This window comes from Meles meles, chromosome 1 (genome assembly GCF_922984935.1).
Source record: "Meles meles chromosome 1, mMelMel3.1 paternal haplotype, whole genome shotgun sequence".
Classification (NCBI taxonomy): domain Eukaryota; kingdom Metazoa; phylum Chordata; class Mammalia; order Carnivora; family Mustelidae; genus Meles; species Meles meles.
Window position 1 is genome coordinate 56,536,171 of NC_060066.1, and position 15,977 is coordinate 56,552,147.

Here is a 15,977-nt window from a genome sequence, read left to right on the forward strand (position 1 = left end):
ATACATTTAAGGTGTGTTAGAGTATCTAACAGGCATAATAAATGATAATTAATCTTAATGATTTTGTTGTACTGTAGCATAGTGATGCATTAGGCTACTAGTGAGACTTTTGTCCACATCATATATTGCTTCTGTCTCCTTTGGGTCAGTGTCTATCATATCTTACTATTGCCATGATCCTGACTGTGGCAGCAGTAACCAAACACAATCACGCATTTTTGTTCTGAGTTTAGATATTCTATTTTGTTCTGAGTTTAGAAAACTCTATTAGAAATGTGTCTACAAGAGAAATGAATTAGAAGTAAATAAGTAATGAAGTCATTTTATTTTAATATACAAGAGAGAATATAAACTTTGTGACATGTATTTTGCCCTCTTAACTATTTTTTGTATTCTGAATGTTTATGTTCACTAGATAGTAGTAAATCTTTGCTTCTCAAGATTATTTCATTGGGGAAAGGGAAAAGAAAAATAAAGAGAGAGAGAGAGAGAGAAGAACTTCAACAACAGCAAAAAATACATAGCAAATACTAAGTAAAATAGAACTAAAATTTAAATATATATGTTAACTCCTCTGTTAGAATAAATAGCACAGTACATAATTGCACAGAAGTAGACAATATGTCAGAAAATATAAATATCATATGAGTAGTTATTCAATGAAACTATCATTTTATTAGTCTTTTATCACATTGTAGAGTTTTATGTGTTTGTTATTGACAAAGGTCCATTCTGGAGTGCTGCCAGGTACATGTTAGCCTCTTACAAGGTAAGATGATGATATCTCACCATCATTTTGCATGTTACCATTCTCATGATCCCAGCAAAGTACAAACTGCTAAACTTGGGAAGGCATTTATATATGTGCTGCTGAAGCGAGCACGGGAAGGCATTTATAAATAGGGAGCACAGAAAATTGCTTATTCAGTGGGTATATGGGAAATTTCTGTAGCTTGCTCTCCATTTTGCTGTGAACCTAAAACTGCTCTAAAAAATAAAGTCTATATAAAATAATTGGTTATTCTTTACAAATAGCTGAATATGTAATATAGAAAAGCAGGAGCTTGAAGTAACCATGTTTCCTCACACTGCCTGGGGAGCAGGTGAAGTTGAGCCACAAAAAAGACAAAAGAATAGAACAGACACATAAAGTAGAGCTCATATGAGAACTGGAGCGTCTTGGTCTACCTGATTGCACCAACTTTTAAAGTACATTTTGTTCCAGACTTCAATTAGGCAACTCCATTAATAAAACATTCTCTTTGGCTTAATGTAGATACAGAGGCTTTTGTTAATTGTAGCAGTATATAAAAGATCCTGAATATAACTTGAGTAAATTAAGAGTGGTAGGGTTAATGGGATGCTGTCTGGAAAGGGGAACTCTACCATTGATGCAAGCTTCTTGACTTTCCGATCCTGCCTAGTTTGACCCGAAATCCCTTCAGAATGTTTTTTTCCTTTCTCTTTTCTTTTCTTCCTCTCTCCTTTCTTCCCTCCCTCCCTCTTTCCCTTCCTCTTTCCCTCCCTTCCTTCCTTAGTTCCTTCCTTCCTTCCTTCCTCCCTCCCTTCTCAAGGTGAGTTCTCCTTATTTTTTGTTTAATTGTAGGTTTGAAGAATTCTAGACTTGAAAGTTATGTAGATCAGCAATACTCAACTTAATTGTGCATCAGAATTTCTTCTGTTAATTTATAACCATAAAAATGTTCAGTTCCCACCTCTGTAGTTTCAAGTCAATAGGTCTGTGGCAGGGTCTGGGAATCAATATTGCTATGAAACTAGAGAGCTGAGTCAAATGTTAAGTTTGAGAGATGTTGCTCTAGAACAAATATTTCCATTCATAAAACGTCTTTTAATTTTGAAATTTCACTGTGACTGAACTGTGGGTATTTAAGTTTTCCATTAATTGAATCTCATCCACTATTTCTCATGAAGCACATTTCCATAAAAAATGTTAATTCTTTCAGGTTATTTTCTCAGTTCAAATTTCATTTTTCTTCTTATTTTTGACATCATAATTTCTCATTTCAATAATTCACTACTAAACTAAGTACCCACAACTCACAACCTAACTGAAAATTGCGATCTATTCTTTTGATCTTTTCTCATTTTGTGTCTTTAATACCTACAATTAGGAACTTCTGAATTCCTATGCTCTAAATATTGCTTCTGATTATAGCTTTTATGGAGAAGATTGTGAAACTCTACTGATTGTGACCAAGGCAAAACCATATTACTTAATTAATACTCAGATCTTAGTGCTTCTTGGCAATTTTTGATGGCTCATTTCTCTGCTTATTGCACTCTTTACTGCAACCATCTCAAACCTTCACTATGTCAATATTCCAAGTGATATTTGACCTCAACAGATGACTTTGACACTTTCTTTATTGAGACAGAAATCAATCTAATGTAAGATTCCTTACTTTGCCTTACCTCTACCTCAAAATCTCTCTTTATCTATAGTTTATATTTCCTTTTTAGTTCTTATCTCTTAAAAAGATCTGCTCCTTTTCTTTACCAAGACTAACCCCTAGAATTGTGCTCTTTATCTTATCTTTTCTGTCTCAGACTCTTATTGCATCAATTATTCTCCTTGCCAGCATCTTTAATCTTTTGTTCTCTACTGGATTCCTCCCCTCTGCCTTCAAATATGTTTTGGTCTCCCCATCCTTGCACAAAAGAGGTTGGTCCATAAATATTTAATGAAGAGATATTGAATTGAATTGAACTTAATTCTTCAACCTCAGAGAGTTACTCGTGACAGAGCCAAAAAATTAAAATCCAGGATTCCTGATTTTCATTCAATATTCTTCCCAAAGATAAACAAACATTTTTTGAAGGTATATTTTACATCAAAATATCTTCCAAAATCCAAATCTAGTGACTATATTTGTTGAAGTGTAAATGTTTAATTCACTACAATATAATATTGTTTGTCTACTCATCAATAAATACTATTGATCCTAATATAGTATCTATTTGGTCATTAAAATCTCATGCTATACATTATACATGTAAATAATTAGTTACAGAATTGGAAACATATTAGTCATATATGATAGATGAATTAAATTGAATGGCTTATTTTATTACATCATTTAAATGCTGTTATAAGTTAATTTAATACCAAAGACTTTTTATTTATTACCAAATTGATTATTACTTAATATCTTACCATGCTTATCTCTTGGAGATGATTGAGAAACAGTCACTATTAATTTAAAATCAATTATAGTAGTTGAATAAAGAACTGTTATCCTTTTTACCTGTCTAGAAAACAAAGTCTTAGGACCACAACAATGCATCACTTTTTAGAATTGAAATCTATTCTGAGAAAAATGATGCCAGTCACACACATGCAGAACAAACCTCTGACCAGACATAATTCTATTATATCAATTTATTGGTAACTCCTCTTGGGCTGCTGTAAACGTAACAGGAGCCAGACTATGAATTACAAAATACATTCACAGGAAATAACCAGATGTCCAGCATTTCAATGTTATATAAAGGACCATTCCTTTGCACATGCATCTCAACTTCTGGTTTCTTGTTTATATAAGACCATGATGCTTTTTTTCTGAATTAATATAATTACGTGATAACAAATTTTAAGTGAAAGCACTTACATGTAGTAGATATATGACCATGTCTTCTCAAACTGAAACTATAGATTCTGAATTTTGGTACCTATTTGGATAGATATCTAGAGATAATAACTACAGTACATTTTATTGATTTGACTACCTTTTGGTTTCAAAATTGTACAAGGAAATAGTTTTAGGTCATACTATCTAAAAAAATGGTATATATGATTTCCTTAACACCTGAAAACTTTCTACTTAGATTGACTATAAAAATCATAGTTTTCACATTTATGTAAACAAACTGTACATCCTTTCTAATTCTAAGCTTTTATTACACAGAATTTTAATAATAAGAATTTTAAAATATGGAGTTTAAGATAAATAAGAACTAAACTTGTATGTGTCTCAATATTGCACACGATATCTGCCCATGTACGTAGAGCATTAGTATTGATGCTTGATGTTTATACCACTGCACTAGAATAGAGATGGGATAATTGTGTATGTTGCATGTAACTTTGATATTAGAAGTGGACTATGAATAATGGCTTGTACAAGACCACAGTGGGTCTTAAGTAGTCTTAGCTAGGATCTTTATATGTTCCAGCAAGTCATTTCTAATATTTCTATTTTGTCAAGAGGACGAGAAAAGTTTACATAGGAAATCCATTAATGGCAGTATATCAATCTTTGCAAAATGTATTATTAGAATGTATTATTAGAAACATGTATTAATTTTATTCTACTTCTGTCATTAAAATAATGATCCTAGATCACATAACCAATCTCATAATAAAAGCTTTGGCTTCATGGGAACATCTATTTCCTCCATCGTCAGTGTCACCCTGCTAATGCTTACATCCTACTTAGAAGGAAGGAAGAAGAATGACGTTTTACCCTTTGTTTGGCTTTGTTGAACCTACTGCTTACAGGACTAATGTCTTTAAGTATCTTCTAATCAGCACTTCCCAATCAGATGTAGAGAGAGAATGGGAGTTGTTTGGGGGGAGCGATATATCCCCAGAGAATCTGGGATATTTTCCTTTAGGTTATATTATTACTAAAATTTTCAACCTCTATTCAACAATTATTTTAACTACATTAAGAATGATCATTATTTCCTCTAGCTTTTCATGGTCCCTTTACATCATAAAAGGTCTTAAGATCCTCATCATTCTGATATAATTTTTATATTACATCCTTTATTTTATAATAAAGATGTCTTACATTTTAAGAAAGGTCTTAGATATTTTGGAAATATCAATACAACATTATACGTGTTCTCTTAGGTTGTTCAGTATCTTGGTTTGCACTATGTTAGGTACTACAAATAAAAAATGCAAGAAAATACCTCTCATCACTCAACTCCTTGTTTCTCATGTTTTAGTAACACTGGCCTCATTTTTTCTTAATTTATCAAGTCAGTTTCTATCTCCTAGACTTTTTACTTGTTATTCTCTTTGTGGAGCTGCACTTCTGCCACTGACTCTCAACGTCTGATTTTTGTTCAAATTTCTCTAGTAAATTCCCTAGTTAAGGGTTATCTGATTACTTAGTTTCTAACATTGCCTTCCCAGCCCACTCTATCTTTGTGACACTTATCAATATCTGACTAATTTTTATTTATTTGCTTATTGTCTTTCATTTCCACTTGAATGTGAAATCCATAAGGTAAGGCCATTGCATCTTGTTTACTGCTCTGTTTGTTTTGCCTGGAATATCTATGGCTGGTATATTTTTGATATTCAAAATTTTTCTGACTTAATAAATAACTGGATGAATGAATGAATCAATCAGTGAATTAATATGTGGCATCTTGCCTCAAGTGACTCACTGTCTAATGAGTCTGTCAATTACTATTACCTAAATTTATTGTGAATATCACATTTATTTATTAAAGCTATCATCTCCATCTTCTGAAAATGATTACCAGCTCCAATTGCTTCCATTGAAACTGGAATAAGGCAATAAGATTATCTGCCTTAAATGAACATCAGTGTTTTCTAATTTTACAAATACTAATACAAACTTAAGAAAAAACATGTTAGAAGTAAAAGTAGTTTACTAAATTATTAGTGGTTGATATTCTTTAACCTGATTCTTTTATTTTTAGTCAGCTTTTATTCATGAAAATATAGTAATTCACATAGTTACACAAAGAGGTAAGGAATTGGTAAAGGATGAAGCCAATTTAGAGCTGAAAATATCACTAAAAAATTTCTCTTTAACATCATCGATCATGGATATTAAAGCTAAATAATTTAGATAAATCAATTAGAGTGTTGCTATTGGTGCAATTGTCTTGTATATTCCAAAATTCAAGTTTAAAAAATAAGTTGTCAAATGTCAAGTGTGTAGTTTAGTTCTTTTCACATAATAGGAACTTAATATATGCTTTTAAAGAAAACAAAATAGTGTATTAAAACTTGTGGAGTCTTTTATGAAAATCTATTGAAATTATCATTGGTCTTATTAAATAACTAGGGCAATATTGCCCAATAGAACTTTCTGTGATGATGGAAATGTTCAATAATCTGTGCTGTCCAAAATGGTAGCCACTAACCATATGTAGCTCTTGAGTACTCCAAAGGTGGCCAATGTGGCTGAGAAACTGATTTTAAAATTTTATTTAATTTTAGCAACTTCAAGTATACGTTCTTGTATGTGGCTAGTGGCTATTATTTTGGAGATTATCTTCTTGATTGTGAAATATAATAATTTCTAACAGAGTAGTGTTAATTTACAGAGCTCCCAATTGTCATAGTGCTCTGAATGTGAACAACCTAGGCTTTAATCTAAATCTTTTAGCTTTTTATCCTGGTAAGGTCCATAGTATATTTGGCTTATACATAGCATTCCACTGTTACACACTTCTCATAAAGTCTAGATATGATACCCAATAAACTTCCTCCTAGATGTAATTCTGTGATATTTGAAAAAGTAATGTGAAAACTCAGCCACTTAATGGATAATTACTGTGATTTCCTTTGTGTTGATTGGGAAGAAAATATTGAATTGTAGGAAGAAAGCTTGTTCATAAATCTTAAAGTTCTATAAATATCATATAGAAGCCCAAATAAGTCTTGGTTTTATCCATGTTTTTCTTACATAAAAACTATTATCTAAGTCACTGAAAATTTTTGAACAGCACAGGATAATTATAATATAATAAAGTGAAAACATTTTTTAAGAAAACAACATTTCATTCTACAGTACTATAAAGCATGCATCTGGAAGAAATGCTCCATGTCTTATATAAAAATTATAATGAAGCAAATGACCCTAACTGGGCTGAAGTAAACATTATATTTTTGTTTGTCTTATTGAAGTTTGGACTATGGAGTCAAACACTATCTGTCATTACTTTTTACAAGTTACTTATTTAACTCTCCACATGTTAATAACAACTGTACTCACCTTGCAGAGCTGTCATGAGGATTAAATTGGAAAATATATGAAACGAGTGTAGTGGAGTGCCTGGCACATAGTAGGCATGAAATAAATTCTGTTTTCCATTTTTCTTATTTTCCCAGGAGTCATTATTGGCACCATTAAGAAATCAAAACATGAAAGAGGGTTAAACACTTTTTTTTTCCTTGTGAACTGAGATAATTTCCTTGGAAAATCAGTGTAGATATATACTTGCCATAGACAAGGGAAGGAAGAATCTGCCACTTTAAAATAACAAGAATATACTTACTAACTCTACTGAGATGTCAGTTCTTTTAATAGGTACATTTGTCAAGTAATTTCTGATTTTGAAGAAAAACAGTCACCTTTTAAATGCGAACTGTGATTCACAATACAAAAATACACAAAATAAGACTTATTTTTATTTCCAAATGTCCATATACAGAAGATTACAGAAGGTGATATAAGTTCCATGGTCCTTTTTTTTTTTAATAGACTGTTATGAGGAAAATGGTGGAGTAGTAGAAAGAACCAGAAACTAAAGGATGCTTGAATTTTCTGGTTTGTGTCATTTTTACCTTAACATATTTTGTGGCATGTTCATTTCCTTTGTGTGCTTTTCTTTCTTAAAGAATAAAAGAAAATCTGCCTCATGAAAATGCAGGAGAGTCATCCCACATAAAGACCATCTTTAAAATGCGCATTATTTATTTGACAGACTGTAATGGCTGTTTCAAGGATATTATGGGCTGTCACGTGAATATGTATTTTAGAATGAATACTACAGTACAAATACTGTGCTTGCACAATGCACATCAAAAATATAACCTAATGAAATCTCTTTTGAAGATTAGGCAATGTATAAGGATATCCTGGAAATGGAAAACCCAGTTGAGTTAAAATAGGAAAAGACCTTATAACCCTAAGAGATACACAGGTCAACTTCTTTGGGAGGTGAGGGAATAGGAAAGGAAAACAAAACAAACATAACTAAATCTTGAATGATAATTATATTTTTAGCTCTTGGTTTTGACATTAAGTTAGCTAGAGCTACTTGGAATTTTATATTTGGTCGATATTGATAAATCATGAGTGTTTCAGAATTATATCACATTTATAAAATTGCAGGCCATGATCACACTCAAGATTATTAATGAATTAGAAGATTCAACGAGGGAAAGATTATTTTGGGTTAAAAGAAAATCAGGCACTCATCTAACACACTTTGTGTGAGTAACTCTAATTCCTATGGTTCTGTACTAAGTTGAGTAGCAGATACAAGATGCAATAAATATCAGTCCTTACCTGGAAAAGCTTGGAGACAGAAAGGAAGCTATAACATGATATAGCTAACTAAAACACCAGACTAAAATCAGTAAGCGATATAAAAAGCATATAGATAAAGTGCTTCCAAAGTCTTATAGGAAATAATAAATACAAAGAACAATGTGGTATATCTACAATAAAGACAGCTAGAAGTCTTTCATGTTTGAGTTGCATTTCATCGATAATTATCATTTGGACTCAGAGTCACTTTTACCTATATTCTTACCCAATATTACATACATTTCTTTAATGTTTACTCAGTTGTTTTGTTTGTTTGAAAACATGCAAGGATATACTCCGTAATTTTGTTATGCTTCAGATTATTTCAGAGACTATCAGGGTTTTCTAGTTAAGCTTACTCTAATAAATCTGCAAAATAAATGACATACTTAAATTTCAAAACAAACCACTGATTTTAATTTTAGCAGGTACCTTATGTCTTAATTTTAATCTTTTTTTCTCTGTTTATTCCCTAAAAATTGTCCAAATAGAGTTCTTTCGCTGATACGCAGATGATTCTGCCAGTCAAAGCACCTTTGTTTCTAAAGATCTTTAGCAGACCAAAATTTCTCTGTAGTACATCTTCATTGATCTCCAGAAGAATTTGCAGAACTCAGAATAAGGACATGACATTAAAGACAGCAAAATCTGGCACAATTCCCCAAATTATTGATATTAAGTTATTTTTTAAGTACTCAATATGTGCTACACATTCATTTAGGTTGGCGCTGTCTATTTGAACTATAATGTGATTCATGTATATATTTTTAAAAAGGCAAAACTAATTTTAATAACATTCTAATTTTAATAACATTTGAAATCTGATATATGCTTTATACTTAGAGCACCTCTCAATTCTGGCTAGTCACATTTTTTTTTTTTTAGGGATTTATTCATCTATTTTAGAGATTTATTATTTATTTATTTTAGAGAGACAGACGGTGTGGGGTGGTAGGCAGAAGAAGAGGGAGAGGGAGTTTAAAGAGACTCTGTGCTGAGAACGGAGCCCAATATGGGGCCCGATCTCAAGACCCTGAGATCAGGACCTGAGACCAAACCAACCAGGTCCCCCTGACTAGCCACATTTTGAGTGCCCAGTAGGCTCATGATGCTAATGGTTACCCTTCTGAGCAGAATTGCTCTAGTATTTTCAGTTATGTTATTTACATTCACAACCATCTTGTGAAGTCACTATCATTAATCCCCTTTTGCAAATGAGAAGACTGTAATTCGGAAAGTGTGACTTCATACAATCGGTTAGGTGATAAGAATGAAACTTGAATTCCATTCTATTACAATCCTTTCCATAACTTCTGCTATAGAGATTTTTAAATGAAGTAAGGTATTTGGGAATTTGAATTTCCAGTTAATAGTTCTTAAACTAAACTGTACTTTTCCTAGAATTTTTCTAGAAAATAGAGGACTTTTAAAAGTTACACTCACAAAATACCTTTCAAATGTAGACAAAATTGAAAACCTCTCCTTATTTCATAGCCTTTATTGACTTCTGATTTGTTCCATTTCAAAGCATAAATAGCATATAATTGAAATTACTCCTTGGACTATGTAACATTTCCTGGGGCTCTATTAAAGACATGAGCTTGTTTACTATTAAATTCTTTTTTCTATGATTTGTGATTTTTCTTATTACAATGTGAAACTTCTGTGTTCACTAAGGCTCTGCTTGATTTAGTTATTTCCAGTATTTTGGAGGTTGCTTGAAATTTCTTATTTATGTGCTTCTTTTTATCTTTAAGTAAAGACTCAAAAGCTGATTATAAAATATGGTGAAAATTCATTTTAACTCCATAATAAAAATCTAATAAGAGAAAATGGACTAACATTCAGCACAGAGACTTGAGCAGGTGCAGTAAGAGAATTTCGTTGCCAAAAACAAGTGTCTAACCCCAGGAAGTCTTTATGACATTGTGGATTGTCTTTTGATATTCCATTTAAACAAAAAGTTTGAACATTTCTAAAAGGTTTATTCTATACTATACTTGCATCAAACACAAGAATATGTTTAGAAGAAGAATATGTTTAGAATCTGTTTTCTAAGAACTTAGTGTAGAATGTGGATGACAGATACAAGTGGTTCATTAAGGAAAGTAAACCCTAATAGAAACTGAAGTTGTAAATTTTAAATGGAGCATTTTAGGAATATAAAGAAGATGCAAATGAATTCTGATGAGATGAATTTGGGAACCAGGGAGCAATTTGGAGGTGGTGGAGAGTGGATCTGGAAAGGCAAATGTGAGATATTCTATGCAGGTAACAAGTTAAGTCACCTCTCTTAAAATACATAATATTTGCCAAATATTTAAATGACCAAGTCTCCTTAATTCAGTGGTCCTCACGTAGGGGAGGTAAACTCTTTGAAACCTTAAATCTTTCTTTTTAACTCTATTGCATATTATTTTCATAGCCTCTTTTGGGCTATTAATGTTGCTGCTCCTATTTCTCATTCATTTAACAAATATTTAAAACAAACAAACAAAAACAAGAAAATGGTGGAAATTCTTATATCTTTGTTTTATTTTGAATGAAATTCCTTCTACATTTAGTGAGGAAGTTGCTTATAATCAGCACTCAGAACGGTGGAATTGCATGACGTAAAGCCATCTTCCTGAATACAAGTCTGACCTTATAGACTACTGATACTTATTTTCCTTGTCTTTTTGTTGTTTTGGTTAGTATTTTTATTTTTTCTTTTGTCTTTTTGGCTGCCCATGCTCCATTTCTATTCCTTTGTCAGTTTTCCTATTATTGGAACTACCTCTTCTCCTTTGGTGTCTTTTGGTCAGTCTGTAATTATGGGGCATTGTTGAGAGGGCATGAAAGACAAAGCAGATCAGTTAGATGCTCCCTCCTTAAACTCAAAACTTGATCGGAGACAGTGAGAAACTGAAGATGTTTGAAGTTTGACTCTTTTCATGCAGTGGCACATGATTTCTACTGTTCCATGAGACCACTATGCCAGGTCCTGCTTCCAAGAACTTTTTTCCCAGTGCTCCAAGTTTTAGTCAATTATGTGATCACTTGATTTTCTTTTTATAAAATCACTTTTGGGGGCACCTGGGTGGCTCAGTTGTTAAGTGTCTGCGTTAGGTCAGGTCATGATCCCAAGGACCTGGAATTAAGCCCCGCAGCAAACTATGTTGTGCTCCATGCTCAGCGGGAAGCCTGCTTCTTCCTCTCCACCTACCTACCCACGCATCCCTACCACCCCCTCCCCCCGTGTTCCTTCTCTCCTTGCCTCTCTTTGTCAAATAAATAAATAAAACTTTTAAAAAATCACTCTTGGGATACCTAAGTGGCTCAATCAGTTAAGCATATGACTCTTGATTTCTGCTCAGATCATGATCTCAGGATTGTGAGATGGAGCCCACGTCAGTCTCCATTTAAAGTTTTCTCTTTCTCCTTCTCTTTCTGCCCCTCCTTCCAAATAATAATAAAATAAAATAAAATAAAATAAAATAAAATAAAATAAAATCACTTTTGCTTAATTTAGTTCAAGATAATATCTAGTGCTTTCAATCCAAAGGGCCCTAATTGATGTACTAATCAACTTAACAAGAAGTGGTTGAAATTCTTGCCTTGAGTCATGGAAAAGTTTTTATCTTCTATAAAATGGGGATATTAATACCTACTTGAAAGTTATTTGGGGTTATTAAATGAAATAATGATATAAAGTACTTGACTTGGGGAGCACCTGGGTGGCTCAGTGGGTTAAGCCTCTGCTTTCAGTTCAGGTCATGATCTCAGGGTCCTGGGATCGAGCCCCGCATCAGGCTCTCTCCTCAGTGACCCTGCTTCCCTCTTCTCTCTGCCTGCCTCTCTGCCTACTTGTGATCTCTCTCTCTGTCAAATAAATAAACAAAATATTAAAAAAAATAAAGTACTTGATTTGGAGCAGGTGCTCAGAAGTGATGCTTGATGTACATATAGAATTATTACTTAATGCAAGTTTCTCTGTGTGTATTCTCTACTTCATTACGCACACGAACACGCAAACACCTTTACTTTCAAAACCGTGATACATACAATTCTTTTTCTATCACTGAAGGAACATAGTTCCAAGCTTAGGGAATAAATATACCTGTTCTTTTTATCAAATACTAGAATTATATGCTTGGGTTTAGAAATTGTCTAGTGGTGAATGTGTATATGAACAAAACAAAAATCATTCAGCCAAAGCTAGTCATTGATAATAAAACAGTATTTAAGACCCTATAGTAGATATAAAAATATATGTTATATATATTTTGAGTATTTTTCCTATATTCAAGCCTACCACAGGGCCTTAAATATATATTTATATATTCAGACCTATTATACACATACACACGTATTTGCATAGCTTACTATATCTGTATACACACGCGCACACACCCCCAAACCCACCATATAGATGCATACACATACATACATACACTTATGTACAACTTAATATATTGTGTATGTATATAAAAATGTATATTTATATATGCATGTGTGTGTTTAGTAAGTAGATTTCCCATCACTTTGTCAATTTCGGAATTTTCTGGAGTTGTTGCAAAAGTGGCATATTTTGGAGGCTCTAAATGTTCATAATAGACTTTCTAGGCCATGTATTTCACTTGGCTCAGTATACTGGATACTATTTTCTTGAGGTAGGAGATGAGTAGTAGACTTCTCCTAAGGCTCCAATTAAATTATTTGTATCTGACTGCTAAACCCGGTGTTAATTAGTATATGATTTTTATCATAATTAGTGTTTTAATGATCTAGTGTACTTGGCTGGTTTTGTAGACCATTTCTTAGTTACGTATTTCAGAAAAGATTTTAGTAACCACAGAAAAACAAAATGTAAAGAAGGTAATTTTTTGAGGACTTCAATTATATGTATGTACAGTGTCTAATTAGAGGTTATTTTAGAACGTTTTTATTGTGGACTAGCATGGGTTGCCAGATCTTGAGCTGTTGCTTCAAGCATGACTGTGCAAAATTGTTTGTTAAGAGGAAAGGAATCTATAGGCCGTCATCAACTAGTCTTAATTGTTTATAGAATCTGTTAACCACAGGTTGGGCTTGTTAAATTTTAGGATTTATTCATGTTTGCAAAGATTTGTTTTCCAGTTTGAAAAGCACAGCATCAGGGAATATCACATGGATATTTTTCAACCCTGGCTGAAGGCAGTAATGTCTTCTGGGATTATGTTGGTCATATGCAGGCAAATTGTGGCAAAAAAATAATTATCTCTCCTTTACTATATTTCTAAAAACTGATTATCTGCTTGTTTATGAAATTTAGTTGAATTTAGCAGTAGAAAAATATTGAAATTTTAACATCAAACAAAATGTTCTTAGTTTTGGTCAGAAGAACAGAGAAATAGCAACAATCATTCAATCAATCAATGCTGTTAGATAGATTGCTCCTGAAGCTTTTCTTTGCAAGCTCAGATTATATTTAAAGGAAACAACAGATATACCAACGAAACATGAGGTTATAAAGTACATGAACTTGAAGAAAAGAACAACATTTACAATTCATTTGTTTTTGCCATTCGTACTATACAGGGTCAATTGCTAAATTTTATCAAATCCTGAGCTCATGGAAGCCGTATTTTTTTGTCAATTTATCCAGCCTGTGGTGCAGTAGATCACAACTCAGCATGAGCTGTTGTCATACCCTGAATTTTTTTCCAAATATTTAATAGGAAATAATATAAAGTATTCAAACGGAAGTGTTTTAAGTGATAAGAATTTAAACGAGACCCCGAAGAATGTACTAATCAGATTTTCCATTAAAGAATATTTGCCGCCAGAACATAGGTGTCGTGAAAACCACCGCTCAACCTAAACCAGAATGGGGAAGGAAAAGACTCATATCAACATTGTTGTCATCGGACACGTAGATTCGGGCAAGTCTACCACTACTGGTCATCTGATCTACAAATGTGGTGGAATCGACAAAAGAACTATCGAAAAATTCGAGAAGGAGGCTGCTGAGATGGGAAAAGGCTCCTTCAAGTATGCCTGGGTCTTGGATAAACTGAAAGCTGAACGTGAACGTGGTATCACCATTGATATCTCCCTGTGGAAATTCGAGACCAGCAAGTATTATGTGACCATCATTGATGCTCCAGGACACAGAGACTTTATCAAAAACATGATTACAGGCACATCTCAGGCTGACTGTGCTGTCCTGATTGTTGCTGCTGGTGTTGGTGAATTTGAAGCAGGTATTTCCAAGAATGGGCAGACCCGTGAGCATGCCCTTCTGGCTTACACACTGGGTGTAAAACAACTAATTGTTGGTGTTAACAAAATGGATTCCACTGAGCCACCCTACAGCCAGAAGAGATACGAGGAAATCGTTAAGGAAGTCAGCACCTACATTAAGAAAATTGGCTACAACCCCGACACAGTAGCATTTGTGCCAATTTCTGGTTGGAATGGTGACAACATGCTGGAGCCAAGTGCTAACATGCCTTGGTTCAAGGGATGGAAAGTCACCCGTAAAGATGGGAATGCCAGTGGAACCACACTGCTTGAAGCCCTGGATTGCATTCTGCCACCAACTCGTCCAACTGACAAGCCCTTGCGTCTGCCTCTCCAGGACGTCTACAAAATTGGTGGTATTGGTACTGTTCCTGTGGGTCGAGTGGAGACTGGTGTTCTTAAACCTGGCATGGTGGTCACCTTTGCTCCAGTCAATGTTACAACTGAAGTCAAGTCTGTTGAAATGCACCATGAAGCTTTGAGTGAGGCTCTTCCTGGGGACAATGTGGGCTTCAATGTCAAGAACGTATCTGTCAAAGATGTTCGTCGTGGCAATGTGGCTGGTGACAGCAAAAATGACCCACCAATGGAAGCAGCTGGCTTCACTGCTCAGGTGATTATTCTCAACCATCCAGGCCAAATTAGTGCTGGATATGCACCTGTGCTGGATTGTCACACAGCTCACATTGCTTGTAAGTTTGCTGAGCTGAAGGAGAAGATAGATCGTCGTTCTGGAAAAAAGCTGGAAGATGGTCCCAAGTTCTTGAAATCTGGTGATGCTGCCATTGTTGATATGGTTCCTGGCAAGCCTATGTGTGTTGAGAGCTTCTCTGACTATCCTCCTCTGGGCCGTTTTGCTGTTCGTGACATGAGACAGACGGTTGCTGTGGGTGTCATCAAAGCAGTGGACAAGAAGGCAGCTGGAGCTGGCAAGGTCACCAAGTCTGCCCAGAAAGCTCAGAAGGCTAAATGAATATTATCCCCAACACCTGCCACCCCAGTCTTAATCAGTGGTGGAAGAACGGTCTCAGAACTGTTTGTGTCAATTGGCCATTTAAGTTTAATAGTAAAAGACTGGTTAATGATAACAATGCATCGTAAAACCTTCAGAAGGAAAGGAGAATGTTTTGTGGACCATTTTTTTTGTGTGTGTGTGGCAGTTTTAAGTTATTAGTTTTTAAAATCAGTACTTTTTAATGGAAACAACTTGACCAAAAATCTGTCACAGAATTTTGAGACCCATTAAAACAAAGTTTAATGAGAAAAAAAAAAAAAAAAAAAAAAAAAAAAAAAAAAAAAAGAATATTCTTTGGAGAAAAACTGGAAATGCTAAGTCTTGCGGGAATATTACATAAAGCAATCTGTATGGAGAGATTACAAATGTCTTGA

The 15,977-nt window shown here is 33.8% G+C and overlaps 1 protein-coding gene across 1 annotated transcript; it reads left to right on the top strand.

The window, feature by feature from the left end:
* The first annotated feature begins 14,121 nt into the window (after positions 1–14,121).
* Positions 14,122–15,708, top strand: LOC123947245 (elongation factor 1-alpha 1). The gene has a single exon (XM_046013349.1). It carries the CDS (start codon positions 14,173–14,175, stop codon positions 15,559–15,561), a length of 1,389 nt encoding a protein of 462 aa, XP_045869305.1. The 5' UTR covers positions 14,122–14,172; the 3' UTR covers positions 15,562–15,708.
* The last annotated feature ends 269 nt before the right edge of the window (positions 15,709–15,977 follow it).